Source organism: Leucoraja erinacea, chromosome 19, assembly GCF_028641065.1.
Source record: "Leucoraja erinacea ecotype New England chromosome 19, Leri_hhj_1, whole genome shotgun sequence".
NCBI lineage: Eukaryota > Metazoa > Chordata > Chondrichthyes > Rajiformes > Rajidae > Leucoraja > Leucoraja erinaceus.
Window position 1 is genome coordinate 10,370,813 of NC_073395.1, and position 22,563 is coordinate 10,393,375.

A 22,563-nucleotide genomic window follows, 5' to 3' on the forward strand; every position below is an offset into this window, starting at 1 on the left:
CTGTCCACAAGACCTTTTTCCAGAACTGTGGTTGCCCTTTTAAGTACTTCTTGGCAAACTGTAACCTGGTCATCCTATTTTTGCAGCTAACCAGTGGTTTGCATCATCCAGTGTAGCTTCTGTATTTCTGTTCATGAAGTCTTCTGCGGACAGTTGTCATTGACAAATCCACACCTGACTCCTGAAGAGTGTTTCCCATCTGTTGGACAAGTGTTTGGGGATTTTTCTTTATTATAGAGAGAATTCTTCTGTCATCAGCTGTGGAGTTCTTCGTTGGCCTGCCAGTCCCTTTGAGATTAATAAGCTCACCAGTGCTCGCTTTCTTCTAAATGATGTTCAAAACTGTCGATTTTGGTAAGGCTGAGGTTTGGCTGATGTCTCTAACAGTTTTATTCTTGTTTCTCAGTCTCACAATGGCTTCTTTGACTTTCATTGGCACAACTTTGGTCCTCACGTTGATAAACAGCAATAAACGTTTCCAAAGGTGATGGAAAGACTGGCTGCTGAGAGCTCTCTTATACCTGCATGAAGGAGGCAATTAAACACACCTGAGTAATTATAAACACCTGTGAAGCCATGTGTCCCGAGCATTATGGTGCCCAGAAATGGGGGGGACTATGTATAAACACAGCTGTAATTTCTACATGGTGAAACCAACATGTATAAAAATGGCCTTTAATAAAATCTGACAATGTGCACTTTAACCACATGTGATCTTTTCTATAAAAATTCCCAAATTGTGGAGTACAGAGGCAAATAAATAAATGATGGGTCTTTGTCCCAATCATTATGGAGGGAACTGTACATTAGAGAAACATAAACAGTCAATTTGGGTATTATATATATTTAAAATCATATGGTAGGATTGAGTAAAAAAGTTATTTTATAAGCTGATACAGCTAAGAATCATTTTATTACTGCTTGTTTGGAATGACCATTAAATTATTTGAGAGAGAGAGAGAGAGAGATTCACTCTTGTATAATACAGCAAAAAGCACTGTTTATTGCAGTGGAATGCACTTGTGACCCTTCGGAGGTGACATACTGTCAAGTGAGTTAACCGCACAAATATTATACATTAAATTTTTAAAGACCTGGCCAGAAAACTTTCAAAGTGGAAATCAATATAACCTCCAACGAACGTCACTGGCACGTAATCTCCGGACACCATCATCAGGATTCTGTTTCAGCTCCATTTCCAAACCCTGGTCACTTCGGGCCAGCAATCTAAGTTTGGCATCAAACCATGCACAGCACAGCACGCATATCAACAAGGATTCAGAATAAGATGATACGATTGTCAAATGACATAAGGATGGAGACGTCTTACAATGATCTGAAGTTTCCTCTTGCTAAAGAGAGATTGTTGAAGTCCCTAGATGTCAAGGCACAACAAGCTTACGATTATTACCTGCTTTTTGTTGTGGAGCTGACAGACACAAGTTATGCTGTCAACTTGTCATAGAGTCATACAGCGTGGAAACAGGCCTTTCAGCCCAACTTGCCCACACCGGCCAACATGTCCCATCTACACTAGTCCCACCTGCCTGCATTTGGCCCATATCCCTCTAAACCTGTCCTATCCATGTACCTGACTAAATGTTTCTTAAAGGCTGCGATTGTACCTGCCTCAACCACCTCCTCCGGCAGCTCATTCCATACACCTATCACCCTTTGCCTGAAAAGATTACCCTTCAGATTCCTATTAAATCTTCCCCCCCCCCTCACCTTAAACCTATGTTCTCTAGTTCTTGATTCCCCTACTCTGGGCGAGAGACTCCCCAAAACTCGATTAGCTTTTTGGTAAGATTGAAATGAGCTATGCTCAAATTTTAATTTCAATCTTATTCCAAACTCTGTTCACTAATATGTGTAAGCCAACTAGGATTTCAATGTTGAAACATTGATCACTAACACACCTATGAACATTGATTATGAACTACTGGGAAAATTTGGGAACACACGCCTGGCTTGTGAATGAAGTGAGGCTCAACCATGGGATGTTACCTCCTGAAAATAGCATTACGACATGCGACCAACCTTAAATTTTGCATCCAAATTCCGCAACAATGAATTGAGACAAAATGAAAACAAAATGTCATCATCTTCAGTTGCTGACTTGATTTAGTTTAGTTTAGTTTGGAGATACATCATGGAAACAGACCATTCGGCACTCTGAGTCCGTGCCGAACAGCGATGCCTGTACACTAGCACTATCCTACACACTAGGGACAATTTACAATTTTTACCAAAGCCAAATAACCTACAAACCTCTACGTCTTTGGAATGTGGTAGGAAACCAGAGCACCCGGAGAAAACCCACGTGGTCACGGGGAGAACATATAAACTGCGTACAGACAGCACCCATTGTCAGGATTGAACCGGGGTCTCTGGACTGTAAGACCGCACCCTCTACTGCTGTGCCACTGTGATCTTCACTTAGCTGGCTGAGAAAACATTTTAGTCACGTGGTTTCAAAATTCAATTTTCTAACAATTGAAGGAAGTCCATGAATTGTAGTAAAGATGCAGCAGGAAAGTGTACTTCTTAGAAACATATAAATTATTTTTTTATTTACAAAGCCTGTTACAAAACGAAACAAAAAAAACATCCCTCACTAGAGAATATCTCCAACCTGGGGGTGGAACTATGGCAGTGTCATTCAGAAACAAAGTTTGTTCAATTTATACGCCATTGAATTAACTATTTACAGCTATTCTAGACACCATTCTGTTAACAATACCACAAAGATGAAGGGAGGCATGGAATGAACACAATCGTACTGCTGGAGGGTAGGTGATGGAAAATTGCACAAAGCAAATTGAAAATGTGTAGTGTATAACATTTTTTACAGGAAAAGAACAGTCACGGTATGGCACAGATGAAGATTTTTGCATGCTTTTGATATCTTCAAATGGGGAATGGGGGGGGGGGGGGGGGGGGGGTGGAATTTAAATCTGCAGTAGGAAAGCACAATGAGGCAGGTGCAAAGTTTTATCTGTGCAACAGCAGTATTAACACACCCATGACTGACCAGCATTGCAAAACCCACAGAGTTTTGTCAGAATGCCATGGGTCAACAGTGTAACAAAAAAATAAGGTGTAAATAGAAAAACTTTTTTCCCCAAGAATTCACTGAGATTCAGCAATAATATAATAATGCTGTATAAACTATTTTCTACAAATTTTTGATCAGCTTTATATACAATTGTTACATCAATACAAAAGAAGGCATACAGTAATCTGCTGTCTCTTTATGGCTGACAGGTTTATGCATTGTGTCCATGATTTGTACTGGTACAATATACAATACCAAGGCCCACAATGTGGGCAACTATTGACTCTTGTTCTAATTACCAGACCGTCCCCTTCAGTCACGGACTTCTCCTTGCATCTCACTACCCAGTAGCAGTTCCTGACAAGCACAGTCAGTTTTAAAAGGAAAGTTTGTATTTGTGACAGACTTCAGCATTATTTTTTAATATATTTATATATAAAATTATTCTAATTACTGGGAATTCACTTCCCACCCCCTGTAGTCTTATAACAACCCACAATAAATTAGAAAAAATTAAAATACTTAAAAGCTCCTAAGCTAATCATGACAAAACATTTGTGCAAAAATAACAACGGATATGTACACAATCTTCAGTCTAACAAAATGTACATAGCAAAAATTCAATCCAAATTCATTTAAAAAATATATAAACACGCAACTTTTGACATTCCTAAATTCTATTTCTGAACCTATCCTGGCCAGTTAGAGCATTAATAAAATGATAAATCATAAATTAATGAAAATTAACACTAACAATTAAAGGAACAACCTCTTAACTGCATGGATGGTGATTAGCTTAAGAAAAATAGTTCTCTGTGCTGTAACTTCATTTTAACAGTCTCTGCACACCAGCTTTAGTTTATTACACAGAACAGATTTCACTTTTACTATACCACTATTAAAACCATAAAAATCCATTCTTATTAGAGGAAAATCCATGTTTACTCTAATCCCTGCCTGTTCTTTTCTAATTGGGAAGAATCCGTCACAAAATAAGTGCACTTTTAACACTGAATAATAAGACATCATTAACACTTCCTATGCTTCTCCTTTCCACTTATCCCCTCTCGTCCCTCTGCATCTTCACTCAATACATTATCTTGCTAGAAAACTCCGCTGTTTCATTACACCTTTTAATACAAAGCTGGTGACAATCCAGTTTCTGTCATTTGCCTTTCAGCTTAAAAAGGTTCTCTCAAATATCCAACTCTTGCCAATTAGCAAAAACAAATTTTCCCTTGGCAAAGAAAAATTGCATTTGAAAAGTTGTTTGTTTGTTTTCTGGTAGCGAAAGAGTCTACACAGGAATGGAATTATAAATGCCATTGTAAAACATCAGAGCCGGTAAAACTAATCTGAGACTTTTGTTTTCTTCAATACCCCAACACAGCGAAAATCCACCATGTTGCTAAAACAACGTTTTAATGAAAGCATATATCATTTATATAAAAACTATAGGAATACAAATCAGTGTAATCACGTTGGATTCCATAAAATCTGCCAATTGTCGAGAATTTAAAAAAATTCCAGGTAAAAATATGCTTTGATACATTTTATCTTTGTGGATATGTCAGACTGATTTAGATCATGATTTATATTAATTATCTTCGAAGGGGAGGGGATAATCATGATTATCCTGGCTTTTATGGAATCCGGTGTATTGCGTTACTGGGCACCCCGAGACCACCACCAGAAGGACAAGTGATACAGGAATCTCTCTGGTCAGTAAATCACCACATCTCATTCAGCCAGCATTGCTAGAAGAATGGGGGAGGGGGGGAGGAAGGGGGGGGGGGTAAAAGGCCGCTCGGAGGTATTGGCTGAGATGGAGGCATTCTTCACGTCTTCAGAGCAGAGGTTTGTGTCTCATCAGCGCAGTCCTTTTATGCAGTCGAAGGCGAGTACCAGAGCCTCATTCAACGACTGAAGCTTTTCAAAACTACTTTCCCGCAAAAAATGGTGTTCACTGCTGGATTTTTGGCTGCAAAAAAAAAGCAAAAGTACAATTAAGACAAACAAACAAAGATGCTGGAAGTATGAGCAAAAAACAAAAGGGGAAACTCAGCTTGTCAGGCAGCATATTTGAAGGGAATGTACAGACAACATTTAGGGGATCAGGCAGCATATGTGGAGGAATGAACAGACCATGTTTTGGGTCTTGGCCTTTTTCAGGCTGAAGAAAGGTCCCGACTCAAAACTTCAACTGTCCATTCCCTCCACAGATGCTGCCTGACCGTCCACAATACAATTAAGCTGTATAAGATGAGAGCTTCTTGCATGTAGCAGTAGTAGATTTAAAATTATTAACATTTACATTAAAATTAGCTATAATGTGTTTCGTTGCCGTATCAGTAGTTAAAAAGCTAGCCCTGATTTGTAGATGATATTTAAGGATATTTTGTAGATCTGTAAAGCTTAGTGAAAGACAAGAATTTGATCTACTTTAAAGTATTTTGAGTAAGTAAATTTTGAATGAATGAATGATGCTGCAAAGAGTGCAGGAGTAATGTTTCCTCTCTCCTCATACAGAAAGTTTGGTCAGAGAAAGCGAGAGTGATAACATTAAGATGAAATAACAATTGAATTGGCATAACAGTGGGTCAAAGATCGACCAATGAGCTACATCCTCAACAGAAAACCATCTGAACCAGAACATATCAAATCTATGGCTGCCCCCAAGTAAAACAACATCCTCAGACTGTGCAGTCAAATCATAAGACTTAGCAAACATATTTATAGACAGTAGGATGAACAACGACCTTCCAAGTCAGCCAGGCTCGTATGTTCATTATCATCACTGCTACTTTGTAATTAATGGGCACAATAAATATGCTCCATGTCTGCTTCATTCCCAACTTCCCTCAATGCATTCAAAGTTACACCCTTTCAAATGAATATATCTGTGATTCATGTCAGCGTTCACCATTTCTATTGAGGCAGGGTGTAAAGAGTGGCACAATGGTGCAGTGGTAGAGTTGCCCAGAGACCCTGGTCCCATCCTGACTACAGGTGCTGTCTGTGTGGAGTTTGTACGCTCTTCCTGTGGCCGCGTGGGTTTTCTATTGGGGTGCTATGGTTTCCTCCTGCACTCCAAAGACGTACAGGTTTGTGGATTAATTGGCTTTCATAGAATTGTTACCTGTCCCTAGTGTGTGGGATTGTGCTAGTCTACAGGATGATCGCTGGTCAGAACGGACTCGGTGGGCCGAAGGGCCTGTTTCCCTGTTGTAAATCTAAAGTCTCTCTAAGTGTCAGTGTGCCATTATAGTGCACTTCATCAATTGCTGCTCTAACACATGTTTTGTTTTGCAACATGAATTATTAACACTGAACACGACTCCAGGTAGATGAATCATGCTCTCCCTATAGAAACCCATTGTTCTGGGAGAGAATGGATTGCTGGTGACAGACCAGATGGAGTTCAAACAGGAGCTTGCAATTGAACAAATTCCCAGTTGCAGCAGATTCGACCAAATCCAACATTTAAAAAAAAAAAATAATGCAGGATTAGCTGCCCTCAAATAGGTCAACCATTACAGTCCTATGGTTAGTTTCATAACTTCCAACTCTCTCATTGTCACTCTTGTTCTCTGCTGAAATGCATGACAGGCACTTGTGCAACTCTGCCTCAGAAGAGATTATTCAATTTAGGACAATAAACAGACCTCGCCAAGAGAGTAAACCTGTGTCCTCCAAATTCTGAATGCATGGTTGGGTTATTGATTCCTCGAATTTAATTCTGGGTAGTTCGTTTAAAAAAACCCCAGAAGAAATCAGAAGAAATCTGCAAAGTTATCTGCTAAAGTTTGTAACCAGGTAACTAAAAGAAAGTGACAAAGGGCATTGGGGCTAAGTTCAAAAGGAATGAATTCTTACATGTTCCAGTAATAAAATTCAGTCATTCACATATCTGGCATTCAAACCACAGAGAGCAGAGACAGCTTGGCGTCCCCGATGTTTTTGATTCAATAACTCACAGTGCATTCAGAAAGTATTCACTTTTATCACATTTTGTTACGCCACAGTCTTATTCTAAAATGGATTAAATTATTTTTCTTAAATCATCAATCTACACACAATGCCTCATAATATAAAAGCAAAAACAGGTGTTTAGAAATATTTGCAAAGTAATTAAAAAGAAATAACTGAAATATCACATTTACATAAAGTATTCAGACCCTTTGCTGTGACTCTCAAAATTGAGCTTCGGTGCATCCTGTTTCCATTGATTATCCTTGAGATGTTTCTACAACTTGATTGGAGTCCACAAGTAGTAAATTAAATTGATTGTACATGATTTGGAAAGGCACACACCTGCCTATATAAGGTCCACAGTTGATAGTGCATGTCAGAGCAAAAAAACCAAGCCATGAAGACGAAGGAATTGTCCATAGACCTCTGAGACAGGGTTGTGTCGAGACACAGATCTGGGAAAGGGTATATAAAACAATTTCTGCAGCATTGCCGGTCCTGAAGAGCACAGTGGCCTCCGTCATTCTTAAATGGAAGAACTTTGGAACTATAGAGCTGGCCGCCCGGCCAAACTGAGCAATCGGGGGAGAAGAGCATTCATCACGGAGGTGACCAAGAACCTGTTTGTCACTCTGACAGAACTCCAGAGTTCCTCTGTGCGGATGGAAGAAACTTCGAGAAGGACAACTATATCTGCAGCACTCCACCAATCAGGCCTTTATGGTACAGTGGCTAGACGGAAGCCACTCCTCAGCAAAAGGCACGACAGCCCGCTTGGAGTTTGCCAAAAGGTACCTAAACAAGATTCTCTGGTCTGATGAAACCAAGATTGAACTCTTGAATGTCACGTCTGGAGGAAACCAGGCACCGCTCATCACCTGAACAATACCATATCTATGGTGAAAAACATCCCCACAGCATGGTGGTGGCAGCATCATGCTGTGGGGATGTTTTTCAGTGGCAGGAACTGGGAGACTAGTCAGGATCGAGGTAAAGATGAACGGAGCAAAGTACAGAGAGATCCTTGATGAAATCCTGCTCCAGAGCATTCAGGACCTCAGACTGGGGCAAAGCGGGACTTTGCTAGCGCCCGCCCCGGGGCTCCGACAACAAGACCCGGAGCGTGGCCTTGCACCACCCGGCGCGGCGTTAATGGCCGCGTGACAATTGTTGTCGATAGCCGGGGGCTCTGACTTGGGCTCTGACTTTGACTCTGACATCGGGGGGAGAGGGAAGTGCAGGGGAGAGATAAGTTTTTTTTTGCCTTCCATCACAGCGAGGAGGAGATGTGCTGTGATGGATGTCTGTGTAAACTGTGTTGTGTCTTGGGTCTTTTTTATGACTGCAGAAACAACATTTCACTTGAGCCTCTATGAGGTTCAAGTGACAAATAAATTGTATTGTATTGTATTGTATTGTAGGTCCGCCTTCCAACTGGACAATGACCCACCTGGCCAATCGATCCAGATCCTACTGCAATCTTTGCCGTGAAGCATAGAAACAGGCCCTTTGGCCCCATTCATCAATACCAACCTGGATTTATAACTGAGCTAGTCCCATATGCTTGCATTTGGCTCATATATATCTGCACCTTTCCCATCTATGTACCTGTCTAAATGTTTATTAATCGTTACCATTGTCCCCGCCCCTAAAGCATTCTCAGGCAGTCACACAGCTCTTAATGTCAGATGAAAATGCAGTTATGTTGCCGGTGACAACTGCTGGAGTTCAGCGAGTGAACAGGATTTGGATTGAAACCGAAACTCTTGTTTCCTCCCAGTGACTACACGCAAAAGAGTTAATTATAAACCAATCCTGCCATCAAAAGGTCACTCAAATGAACTGCAGCTCCACAGGAGCCATGTTAAGTGATGAAAACAGCTTGTTACCTACTTGTCTGTTACCATGTGCGGAGTTGGTGGTGGTTGATGGACTGGACTGTGATAAAAGTGTACTGCCGCTTTTCCCAATCTACAGAAAAGATCAAAAGAAAATGAAGATCACATAACATGAACATTTCCAAAAGATACTACTTGGTGGCAGAAGGAAATCCAGCATCCTGAAAATATAACCATCTAGCAACATTAAATCATTCTAATCACGTGAAATTTTATCTTTTCTAAATAATTATTCAATGTTAACGATGTTAGTTTCCATTCAGCATCTTAAAAATGATTTACTTTAAATGTCAGACTTCATTGAATTGTCGTGTTAACATCTCAGATGACCTGTCTTGCGCTCAGCACATATATGTAAGCACGACAAAGGCGTGCCAGTGCCTCTATTAGAAGTTTAAAGAGCTTCAGTATATCTCTGAATACTGCAACAAACGTTTACAGATGTGCTTCAGAGGTTGCATCTTGGCCTGGCATGGCAATTTCAAGGAACGCAAGAGGCTGCAGCAGAGTGTGGTGGATACAGTCCAGTTCACACAGCCGTCCCTTCCATCAAAAGCATCTACATGTGGCATTGCCTCAAGAAGGCAGCATTTATCATCAAGGATCACCAGTATCTGGGCCATACGCTCTTCTCACTACTACCAACACAGGCAGGTGGTCCAGAACAGCTACATTTCTATGTATTAAGATGTTGAACCAACCTGCTCAAATCTATTCCTATCTCGACAAGGGGACATTATAGTCCACCTCCTGCATTACCATTGGACTGACATGTTTTTTTTCTGATTATATTTTAGCACTAATGTCTTGTTTATTGATTAGAGTCATACAGCATGGAAACAGGCCCTTCGGTCCAACTTGCCCACAATGACCAAGATGTCCCATCTACAGTAGTCCCACCTGTCTATGTTTGGCCCATATATCCCACAATATCCTATCCTATCCATGCACTTGTCTACATTTTTCTTAATTTATTTTTTAAATATTATTTTTATTTTGAGGCAGGTACTATCAAAATGTTAAAGAAACTAAAGAAACATTGCAATGTTTAAGAAACAAGGTCTTTCATTCACAAAATTGCCAAATTTTGTGAAATTTATGGACAATTAATGTATGATTGTTTCACATTTATTTATCCGAGTCTAAGATAAATCCTGACTGAGAGAAGGGTCTCGACCCAAAATGCCACCTATTCTTTCTCTCCAGAGATGCTGCGCAACCCGCTGAATTACTCCAGCATTCTGTGTCTATCTTCGGTGTAAACCAGCATCTGCAGTTCCTTCCTGCACATTGTTACTATCTTCCATTATGGGTGAATGCCAGCATTGCAGCCGTTTTAGAACAACTTAGCTGAAAGTGCAATTCATTCCGGGAGTGCAAGGACTACAAACAAGCATTGTCTGGTCCAATAATTCTTACTCCATCCAAGTCTTTCTGCAGTTTCTTGGTGTTATATGGAGTGAACTGAATAGCCTGCAGGCTGATAACAATGGGGATCTCAGGCAAAGGCCAATGCTAATGTTTGGATGTAAATATAGAAAGTCATGCTTCACAAACTTTGTACAATTCACAAGGGATGAAAAAAAGGTTATTTTGATAAAATGTCTGCATGTGGATATTTTAAAGTACATGGAAATAATGGCGTGCTTGGAGCCAATTGCAAATCTGCTTAGCAATGAAAATCAGCAGATAATGGTTTCTTGCCTTAAAATAGACCAGTGGAGTTCTGTTGTGATCTGCTGTGGCATTGTTGCCATGCAGCCAGAAGATTGCTGAGGGTTTGTAACTTCGTAAAGGGCGGCGGGTTGGAGTAGCGGTCGAGTTACTGCCCTGACAGAGCCAGAGTCCCGGGTTCGATCCTGACTACGGGTGCTAGTCTGTATGGAGTTTGCACGTTCTCCCAGTGACCTGCGTGGGTTTTCTCCGAGATCTTCGGTTTCCTCCCACACTCCAAAGACATACAGGTTTGTAGGTTAATTGGCTTGGTATAAAAAATGTAAATTGTCCCTAGTGTGCGTAGGATAGTGCTACTATGCGGAGATTGCTGGTCGGTGCGGACTCGGTGGGCCGAAGGGCCTGTACCGCACTGTATCTCTAAATTAAACTAAACATCTAAATGTCACCTAAAGATTATGATTGTAACCTATTCGATTAAAATGCTGCCAGTTTGCAAATTACCTTAAGGAATCAAATAAATATTTTATTGACCCTAATCTTCTTACAACATGCATGTGTGTGGCACCTCACTAAGAAATTAAATAAATTGTGCTGTACCATTGGTCAGGGTCAGATGCTCTCTATATGATCTATGGAAGGCACAAAGTTAGTGAGCTGAATGGTCATTCCTCAACCAATTGATATTTTTCTGCTCCCAGAATTTCAAGTGCAAGAGAAAAATAAAACACAAAATATGTTAACATTTTTTTTTTTATCGTGATGAGGCAATGCGTCTGTCTCAGTGCAGTCGCTGTTCACTTCAACTCACTGACCCCTGGCATTCTTGCACAACAACAAGCCACAGCACCAAGACAGATCTCTTCCAAAATATATGCAGCATTCTTTGAGATTGTGACCATGCCACTGCTATGATGTTTGACAAATGTAACCTCCTCCACCGCACTTCCTTTGTGGTTCCTTGGACTCCAATCATACACATTCCAGCAAAGCCAGTTTAACTCAAGCAATGCTCTTGTTTTTCTCTGCACACCGGCATTTAAATTTAGGAAGACGCACAATCCCATCCTTGATCGATACATGTTTATTCTTTCCTCTCAATAACACAAATGTATCCATGTTCTCCAGGAATGCTGCCTGACCACTGCGTTTCTCCAGCACTTTGTGTCCTACATTATCCATAGGTATGAGTTCAACCGACAGCAATCTATCTCTTTTTGTCCGCAAATTGATTTGCTAACCAATGTCATTCTTCTTAGCCTGCCATCAATGGCAGATCATGAATGAGCTGGATAAAATATTTCCTGATATATGGCAAGAAATTACATCTGAGATTTTTAATTTCCCGAGTTCACCAAACCATTTAAACATTTTTTTCCCTCAATCACGTAATGTTATTTTTACCTCATCCCCACATTTCTCCTAAATCTCGACTTTGGTCATCTCCATGCTGGCCTGCCCAGATCCTTGTTACCTTAACCCCTAACTAGTTTAAAACTCGTAATGCTGCAACCCATCCCATGCCTGCAAATCGACCCTTTCTTGCTGAATTCTCAACCCGAATCGTCATCTTTCAACGTCCTCCAGAGATGCTCCATGACCCACTGAGTTACTCCAGCACTGTTTAAACCTTGTTAATCGTCTCTGTCCAGAACTAAGACATGTTCAGAACTTTACTAAGACATAGTAAACTACAGATTGGGTGCTGCTAAGCAGGATTAGTGCAAGTTGTCATAGCTGTGGCAACATTCACCGACTCTTCATTCACCGCTTGATAAATTAGTCACAAGACAGAATACTATCTGTGTTCAGTCGTCCGTTACAGTGCATGGTGCCAGCAGTGATTATTTCAGAAAAAAACCATTAATGATATTACCGCAATCATAATCAAAGGGTTCGGGAAAGGCAGTAATGTCGTGAAAATAAATAAAAAGAGGTCTATCGGAGAGAAATAACTGAGTTTAGAAACTGGATCTGTAACATATTTCAGATTTATGGAAATGTTTGCTCTGTCAATCTACGACTGGATAAGTTGCCAATCCAATGTCCATGGTATTTTACTTCGGAGTCACGTGAGTGACTACGTGAAGGACCCCGCCAGGACGCATGCGTGTCATATCGCTTTCACGCTTGCGAAATGACAGACGGGGTGGAGCGTTCCCCCGCAGCGGTAAGTTTGAAACCGCGACCTGCAGGTAAGTGATTTACTCTGCGGTAGTGTTTGTCCCCGCGCTGTTTTTACACGGGGGGGGGGGGGAATCTGGACAAAATAGTGTCCACAAGTGCTGCGAGTGAAGCTGGCTGGGGAGGACCGCGAAGTTGCGGGAGCCAGCAGCAGCTGAAGGCACAAGGGATCAGCTGTGCCGACTTTTGGTCACGCGCCGGCCAGAACACCACGACCGGGCGGGAGACTATTCAGAATAGGGCCGTCGACTTTGACAAGTCAAAACGGCAGGAGGCGGGGTGGAACGACGTTCCCCCGTAGCGACAGTTTAAACCTGGACCTGCAGGTAAGTGAAACTGCGGTCTTTATTCTCCCCATACTGTTTCACAGGTGGGGAAACATGGAGAGCTGTTCAAACAACGGCAGGTGGCACAGGAATCACCCGTAAGGGAACAGCTGTGCCCGTCTTCGCCCCCACACCGGCCAGATTAAACACTGCGTCTGGGCGGGAAGGCAAGAAGAAAACCAAAAAGTCGAGGACTGATGAGTCCGACTTTGGGCGGCCAGAGACCGTGAGCGCTGTAGCCGGTTGGAGCGGCTTATGGAGCCGAGCTCCAACATGACAGGCTCCGGGAGATGGAGTCTAGTCACTGTGGGCACTATGTAAAACCCACAGCAGCATCTCTTGTAGGGCTGAACAGTGCATCTCCCTCATCAGAGGGGAGTACTGGGGGGTCAATTCTGGGCTGACCCTGAAGAGGGGTTTTGACGAACAAAACTACAAGTGTGCAGGGGGTGCAGGAAGGTAAAATCTACTGGTCATGGTGTCCAAATACATACAGCCAGACCACGATGGACACCACTGCAAAAATACTTGGGACCAGTATTGGAAACTGCATCTGGAAACATGTCGGAGCAGGACTTAGGAAAGCCCTGGGGCTCATAAAGGCGACAACATTAAGGATCTCCTACAGCCAAAGACAGCACCCTTATGCACCCACCAGCAGAACAAGAGAAGCTGGTGAAAGCTCAATGGCCGGGCATACAGGACAGCGGTCTTTTAGACCATAGCCCAAACCGGCCTTTCTGGAAGATGCGCAAACCCCCAACCCAAAAACAAACCCAGACACCAGCGCCTCAACCTCCACGAAGACCACACAGAAGAAGCAAACTTCTACTGGTAACAATGGAGGTAGGTGGGTCTGGTCCCTTACAAATTATAAGAAGAGTGGATAATACACACATTGGTGGGAGATTACACTCTTTTGGATACATGGTGTATATTAACTACAGACACTTATATCCTAAGCAGTATCCAGGGATATACCATTGAATTGTGCAAAAGGGGTAATGGGTAAACCCAACACGATTGGCTGGATTACATATATTCAGTACAAAATGGGAACTGGTAACTGCTAAAGGACTGATTTCCAAAGGCTACTCCATGGCTAGCATCGACCTAAAAGATGCTTACTATTTAGTGCCTACACGGAATGATCACAAACGTTATTTAAAAAAATTCAACTGGATGAAACAGCTCTGGCAGTATAGAGCTCTACCAAATACATAATCATATGATCATACTAATTGTGGGCATAACTTTGGAGTTGGCCTAACTAGCTGTAACAGCCACCATACAATTGGGTGAAAACTGGGGTTATCATCATAATGGATTATTTGGGGTTCACTATTGACAGCTCACATGTCGGTGACTTTACCAAAGGACAAGGCTACAGTCTTAACTGAGGCCTGCAACAACCCCACTGACATCAGTGAACCGTCTATCAGATTGGTAGCAAGTATAATTGGCATATAGTGTCTGCCTTTCCAGCCACACAATTTGGACCTTTGTATTATCAAAAATCTACAAAGGGCAAAATACAAACACTCAAAGTTAATACTGGTCATTTCGACAGACCAATAAGCCACCAATCAAAGCTTATGGAATTAAAATGGTGGAGGGATAACATTCGGCATTGTTCCAACCCTATCGTTATCAGCAAACCCTTAGTGGTGCTACAAACTGATGCCAGTGCGCTTGGTTGGGGTACTACCAATTTCCATCTCCATCTGTGGAGGTAGATGAAAGGCACAGGAGGCATCATTATCACAGACACTGGGCATAAACTACCTGGAAATGTGGGGTGCGTTCTATGGCCTAAAGTCATACTGCTCTGGGATAAATCACCAGCGTGTTAGACTACAGAGTGACAAACTGACTAATACAATTTGGTAATGGTGTATCCAGAGAAATATTGGAATATCAGCTACTTACCTACCAGGTAACCCAAAATTCAGTGACAGACATCAGGTCACGCAAATTCAATAAAATAAGACTTAATCACCAGTTACCAAACTGTTTCTTGGGAACCAGACCCTGGGACAGCAGGGACAGATGCTTTTCACTGCATTGATGGGACAATTGTTTATCTATGCATTCTCTCCTTTTCTGCATCATCAGTCGGGTATTACGAAAAATACAACAAGACTCAGCGTCTGTTAATTGGTAGTGCCGATTGGCCTACTTAACCATGGTTTCCTGTGATACTCAACATGGGTTTTAACCATGCATCACCATCCTCAAACAACCAGATTATTGGTTCATCCCGTAACAGGGGAACCCATCCATGTCAAAAACAACAAACCTATCAATTTGTTGAGTCTAAAGAAACCTCTACTGCAACTGGGACTGGCGTACCGAACATTGAACATTATCTCAGCGGGCCACTGACAGTCCACCAAAAACTATATCTGGTATACATCAGGAAATGGGAGATATATTGTCACAGAAACAACATCACCTACAGTTTGATGAACATAACGTCTGTTCTCGAATTCCTGGCAGGCCTCCATTATGATGAGGGGCTCAGTTACAGTGCCATTAACTGCGCCAGAAGTGCCCTATCAACATATCTATGGCGAGGATCAGAGCGTCATTCTGTTGGGACTCACCCCTGGTAACCAAACTTATGAGGGGAATTTTTAATATCTATCCCCCAAGAACCAGGTACTCTCTAAATGGGATATGAGTATTGCCCTAACGTTGCTAAGGAATTGGTCTCCAGCAACAGCTCTGTCCCTGCAAAGACTGACGCACAAAACAGTCATGCTGATGGCTTTGGTCACGGCACTAAGGGTACAGTCGTACATAAGTTAAGGCTGGACTATATGACTTCTTCAACAGGAATATAACGTTTCATATTACGAATTAGTCAAACAGAACAGACTGGGATCATCAGGCCTCAAAATAGAATTTAGGGATTACCCTACAGATATCGTCTCTGTATAATAAGACAATTATTGTTCTATATGGAGAACACCAAAAACTTCTGAGGCTATGAGATGGCACTACTAATCAGCCACAAACAAACCCACAAAAAAGTGTCGGTTCAAACTATTTCCAGATGGCTGAAACAGGTTTTAACAACAGCTGGGGTGGATACTAACATATTCAAATCTTATTCCACCAGGGCTGCAACTACATCGGCAGCTATGGAGTTGGATGTACCAATGAACCAAATCCTCGAGACAGCAGGATGGATCAGGGGAAAATGTTCCAACTATTCTACCACAAACCAGTAGTTAAACTGGAACTTTGTCGAGCCAATTTTAAGTTCTGTAATATAATTTCACCCCATAAATAGGGGCTATAATTTGTTGTTAACAATTTATCATGGATTTCAATGTTGGATTCATGTCTAAACATGTTAACACAATTCCTCCCACAGTCAATTAAGGCAGATGTGATGCATGGACTCGTTTCCACGGCATGAAATCACAGAGCTTTGAAATCTTCACGTAGTCATTCACGTGACTCCGAAGTAAAATAGTAAGATTAAACGAGAACTTACCAGTTCGAAGTTTGATCGTTATTTTATGAGTACGTTAAGGGAATACATGCCCTCCGCTCCCACCCTTGATCATATACTCAACTGATATTTTCTTCTCTAATCTTACTATGTTCAGTCATTACAGTTATCTGTGATTTCACACCGCTGCTTTGAAGAATGACACACACGAGTCCTGGCGGGGTTCTTCACGTATTCCCTCAACGTACTCCTCATAAAATAACGATCAAACTTCGAACTGGTAAGTTCTCGTTTTATCTTACTATTTTGGTGCAGCAATTTCTAAATCAGCTTCCAACCCGAAAGCTGACATCTGTCACAAAGATGATTAAAAATATGATTAAATTGGATCAGTAACACCTGTTGCTACTGATGAACCAGTGCACATTTTGCAAGGAGAGTGTAGAACAGGTGATCCTCAATTGTTGTGGACATATGTGGTTAACCCTTCACAAACTACTGTGCGGCACGGTGGCGCAGCAGTGGAGTTGCTGCCTTACAGCGCCAGAGACCCAGGTTCGATCCTGACTACTAGTGCTGTCTGTACGAAGTTTGTGCTTTCTCCCCGTGACCAGCGTGGGTTTTCTCCGGGTGCTCCGGTTTTCACCCCACACACCAAAGACGTACTGGTTCGTGGGCTGATTGGGTCCTACACCCACGAGGGAGAATTTTTACATTTACCAAGCCAATCAGCCTACAGCATTCAAAGTGTGGTTTCTGAGCTAAAACAGAATGACATTGAGTTTAAGGCACAGAAAGATGCAATTGAATCCCTCTTGAACTTTGCTGGTTCAGGCTTTACGCAAGTCACCACATACTCCCACTGGCACATCCTTCTATTCATTTCCCCCTGATCTAATTTTCCAGTTTCCCCCATCAGATGAATCCACACTTTTGTCTGCAACTAACCCACTCGTTGCCAAGTTTGGCATTCTAACCACTTTCTGGACAATGAGAATCTCTAACTGGCTTTATAAATGACTCTCTTGCAATAATAGGATGCAAAAATGCAGACCTCTTCACAGTGACTCTATCAAACGATGTCATCATTTTAAAAGTCCCCTCCAGGTTAACTCTCAATTTTCTAAATTACGAGGAGGTCATCTACAAATGGAAGTTATTTTGAGAAATAGCAAGACAGAGGATAGAGCACCTGATGTGTTTTCCTGCCTAGAAACAGTAATATGTAAAGGCACCCTTATATCACCTCGAAGTACCTTTCGAGAACATATGCCCAGAATCTCAACTGCATAAATGCTGGGGAGGTTTTCTAGTTTTTTACAATGGGATATAATTTTTCTGAAGTGAAATATGATAACAGATAATCCTGGGTTGTTTCACATTGTGTAGGAAACATTCCAGAGACAGACTGAAGAAGGGTCTCGACCTGAAACGTCACCCATTCCTTCTCTCCAGAGATGCTGCCTGTCCCACTGAGTTACTCCAGCATTTTGTGTCCATCTTGTTTCACATTAACCTGGTTCTTACAGTGACACAACACCTTTGTACTTCCTCTTCTTCTTCTTTTCCTTAAGCCCTTTTGCTCCTCCAGGGAGCATAAGCCATTGACAAATGTCCTCCACCTCACTCGGTTGTTGGCAGTTCTTTCGAGATCTCCCTGGTTGAGCCCACTCTCAGACATTTCTGTCTGGCCAATTTGCAATTTCTGCACAGGACGCAAAAGGTAACAATGCCCTCATCTACTCTGCCCGAGTTCCAAGCCGTGACCGGCCACCTCCCGATCCCCGCATTCATTCTGCAGATCTCCTTCTCCGCTCGTTTCAGGAATTTACGAGTACTTTTGCTGCATTTTGGGGATGGGAGGGAGGCAGACAGAATAACAACGCACTGAATCTTGATAGTCGGGAACAATCGTTATCACCCATAACAGCGAGGCTCCTTCCTGTCATATACAAACTTCATACATAGAGTGTAATATTTAGAAGAAAGAAAGTAGGGACTTGCTTTTGATGGGAACATATTAACGATGAGTATCTTTATGTGGCGACTCATTGTATACCATGGGTGTGACAACAAAGTATTCATTCATTCTCTCCCCCAACATTCGTTGGTTTAAGACCAACACCACCAAGTTCAGGAACAGCTACTTTCATAAGGTGTTTCAGTCAACCTACTCAACCTTAAAACAAGCCCACAAAGTGCTGGAGTAACTCAGCGGGTTAGGCAGCATTGCAGAACAACATGGATGGGTGACGTTTTGGGCCGGGATGAGTCTGAAGAAGGGCGAAGTCTGATCAACCCTAAGCCTATCTCGTCAACGGAACACCAGCACCCACCTCTTGCACAACTATGGAGTTGTTTTTAATAAGGAATAGGTGATGTTTTGAGTCAAAACCCTTCTTCAGACTGAGAGTCAGGGGGGAGGGGAAGCTAGAAGTATGAAAAGGTACAGAACAAATCAGAGCCGGCAATGATAACCAAGGAAAGGTGGAGCCTACAATAGTCCACTGTTGGCTGTGGAAGAGGTGATAATGAAGGGATATATGGTTGTGAACAGTGGAACTGGCAGGCCAACTTGCGTGAGGAAGGAGCGGAGAGAGAGTGGAGAGAGAGTGGAAATGCAGGGCTTACTTGAAATTAGAGAAATCAAAACATACCACTGGGTTGTCAGCTTCCCAAGTGAAATATGAGGTGGCTGGTTCTCAACAGGAAATTACAAACCAACAGCATTATTGCACTAAAATATATATTAAGCGCCTCTATGCCATTAAACCAATTTTGATCCCCAGAAATTAATGTGTCCATTGACTTTTCAAATTAAGAACGTAATGAATATTAAGGTAATATTCCTTTCCTGTAATTTTGTCTATCTTCTCCACAACTCAGTTCCAACTGGGGATTTACATATGTCCCTAACCTCCGCTGAAGATAAAGAAGCTTTCATTTTGATAACAGCTTTCATAATCTCGGCACGTCCCATTACCCAAAACCAATTAAATTAATTTAGTGTGTGGAAAGGAACTGCAGATGCTGGTTCATAACAAAGATATGCACAAATTGCTGGAGTAACCCAGTGGGACAGGCAGCATCTCTGGAGAGAAGGAATGGGTGATGTTTCAGGTCGAGACCCTTCTTCAGACTTCAGAACTTTGAAGAAGGGTCTCACCCGAAACGTCACCCATTTCTTATTTCCATAGATGCTGCCTGTCCCGCTGGGTTACTCCAGCATTTTGTGTCTAAATTCATCCAGTGTTGTCAGTGCCGCAATACAGAAATTGCAACAATTGATTGGTATACAGGTTGAACCCATGCAGAGCACAGAGATCAATGATCCAATAATCCATATTTTACCAGCAATACAGGCACTCACACCTGGAAGAATCACGCCTTGCCGAAATAACTCACTGAGTGTATTAACTCTCTCAGCGGCCTCTGGCTGCGTCCGGGGCACTTTCTGCAGCGCAGGGCCCTCTGGGCCAGCAACGCCGCCATTGCCGGCTGGTTTTGGACATATACTTGAGTGATCGTACAGTGTTGCGGAAATTACACACTACCTTGATTGCACTAGGGACTAAGTACAGAATTGTCTACTCAAATGCGAGTTGACGCAAGTCAGGATTGTGTAAGTCGGGGAGTGTCTGTACATTCAAACAAAAAACACTGACATTCCAAGATTAGAGTACGTTTACTTAAAGATGGAGAGTGTATTCATAGTTCTTACCTGGCGAGAGACAGAATTGTTTGAAGCTTCCGAGACTGAAGACATGACGTTGGCTGCACTCCGTTTGTGAACACTGTTCATACCAGGCATTTTGGTTATTTTACTGGATTTACTGTTGGAACTAGAGTTTTTCCGCTTTTTGCCTTCCGACTTGTCAAAAGTGAGCGGCAGCGAAGACATCGCATTATGTGCTACAAGTGCATGGTCCCCTGTGTGGTGCACCAAGGAGGAAACAGAGAGAGTGGGGTCAATACTGCTTACCACCATGCTCATGTGTTTAATAGAGTCCGTCGAGCTGCCAGGCAAAGTAGTCCGTCCTGAGGGATCTATTTTGGCACTGGTTCCATTGTTCGTATTGTGCACAGACATTGCGCTGTAGGAGGATGCGGCTGGAAATGAGTTCAATGCAGTGCCCAGGTTCAGTATACAGATCCTCTTGTGCGACCCTAAAAATGGCGACGTTGTTGCTGAGCTCTGTAATGTTGATGGAAATGGGGAGGAGACAGGTGGGGGCAGTTTCTTCCTCTTGTTACACGAGCCCCGATCGCTGCGGGAAGGGAGGTCCTTGACTTTGGACGATCTGCTGCCTTTCGTTTTCGGCGGTTTACTGAGCGACGGGGAAGGTACAACAGCGGGTACTGGCGACAGTAACGATGGGGCCTTGAAGGCAGAATCCTTCAAACTAAACGCAGTCGCTGCATGTGGGAAGGTGGCGTTGTATGACACGATGGGATTGGGGTCCGTGGCGGTCACAAAGCCTGCCGAGGACAGCATTGGTGCTGTCATCACGTAAGAAGGAGTAATTGCTGAGCTCGAAGGAAGATAAACCGCAGAAGGGCTGCTCAGAGGCTGAAGCACTGAAGTGGAAAAAGTTGTAGGAGATGGCATCGGGCTGTCTGCTGCAGGAGGAATTTTCCTAAAATTGTAAGAGACAAAGAACAATTATGTGAATTAGTATTTCATTGTTGGAACTAATATCTCAGTGTAATATCTATAATTACAAAAATGGCATAAAAGGGAGGAAAACTGATTGTAATTTCACTCTCCTTGTAATATAGAGTATAGCGAGTAGGAAGGAACTGCAGATGCTGGTTTACACCGGAGATAGATACAAAATGCAGTGGCAAATCAGCGGGACTAGGAGCATCTCTGGATAGAAGGAATAGGTGACGTTTCAGACTGAAGAAAGGTCTTGACCCGAAACGTCACCCATTCCTTATCTCCAGAGATGCTGCCAGTCCCACTGAGTTACTCCATCAATTTGTGTCTAGATAGAAGTTGTGAGTTCCTAATACAGTTGGGGAAGTCAAGGGTACTGTATTTGGGCAGCATGTTATAGGAAAGATATCGTTAAACTGGATAGGGCACAGAGGAGATGTACGAGGATATGGCCAGGTCTCGAGGGCCTGAGCTACAGGGAGAGGTTGAGCAGTCTAGGACTTTATCCCTTGGAGCGCAGGAGGATGAGGGGTGATCTTATAGAAGTGTACAAAATCTTGAGAGGAATAGATCGGGTAAATGCAGAGTCTCTTGCCCAAAGTAGGGGAATTGAAAACCATGGGTTTAACGTGAGGGGGGAAAGATTCATAGACAATGGGCAATAAGTGCAGGAGTAGGCCATTCAGCCCGTCGAGCCAGCACAGCCATTCAATGTGATCATGGCTGATCATCCACAATCAGTAGCCCGTTCCTGCCTTCTCTCCATATCCCTTAACTCCGCTATCCCTAAGAGCTCTATCTAACTCTCTTGAAAGCATTCAGCAAACCAGCCTCCACCGCCCTCTGAGGCAGAGAATTCCACACACTCACTACTCTCTGTGTAAAAAGGTTTCTCCTCATCTCCGTTCTAAATGGCTTCCCACTTATTCTTAAGCTATAGCCTCTGGTTCTGGTCTTCCCCAACATTGGGAACGTGTTTCCTGCCTCTAGCGTGTTCAAACCCTTAATAATCATAAATGTTTCAATAAGATCTCCTCTCATCCTTCTAAATTCCAGAGTAAACAAGCCCAGCCGCTCCTCCAATCTATCAACATATGACAGTCCAGCCATCCCGGGAATTAACCTCGTGAACCTACGCTGCACTCCCTCTATAGCAGGAACATCCTTCCTCAAGTTTGGAGACCAAAACTGCAGACAATACTCGAGGTGTGGTCTCACTAGGGCCCTGTACAACTGCAGGAGGACTTCTTTGCTCCTATACTCAACTCCTCTTGTTATGAAGATCAACATGCCATTCGTTTTCTTCACTGCCTGCTGCACCTGTATGG

At 42.6% G+C, this 22,563-nt stretch overlaps 1 protein-coding gene across 1 annotated transcript in view; it reads right to left on the reverse strand.

Annotated features, from left to right (window-relative positions):
* Nucleotides 1–328: 328 nt before the first annotated feature.
* Nucleotides 329–22,563, reverse strand: part of LOC129706202 (ataxin-7-like protein 1) — a 161,844-nt gene continuing 139,609 nt past the window's right edge. The window contains 3 exon segments of the mRNA XM_055650261.1: nucleotides 329–5,039; nucleotides 8,924–9,001; nucleotides 20,297–21,212. Coding sequence (XP_055506236.1) covers nucleotides 5,022–5,039; nucleotides 8,924–9,001; nucleotides 20,297–21,212 — 1,012 coding nt within the window. The 3' untranslated portion in view covers nucleotides 329–5,021.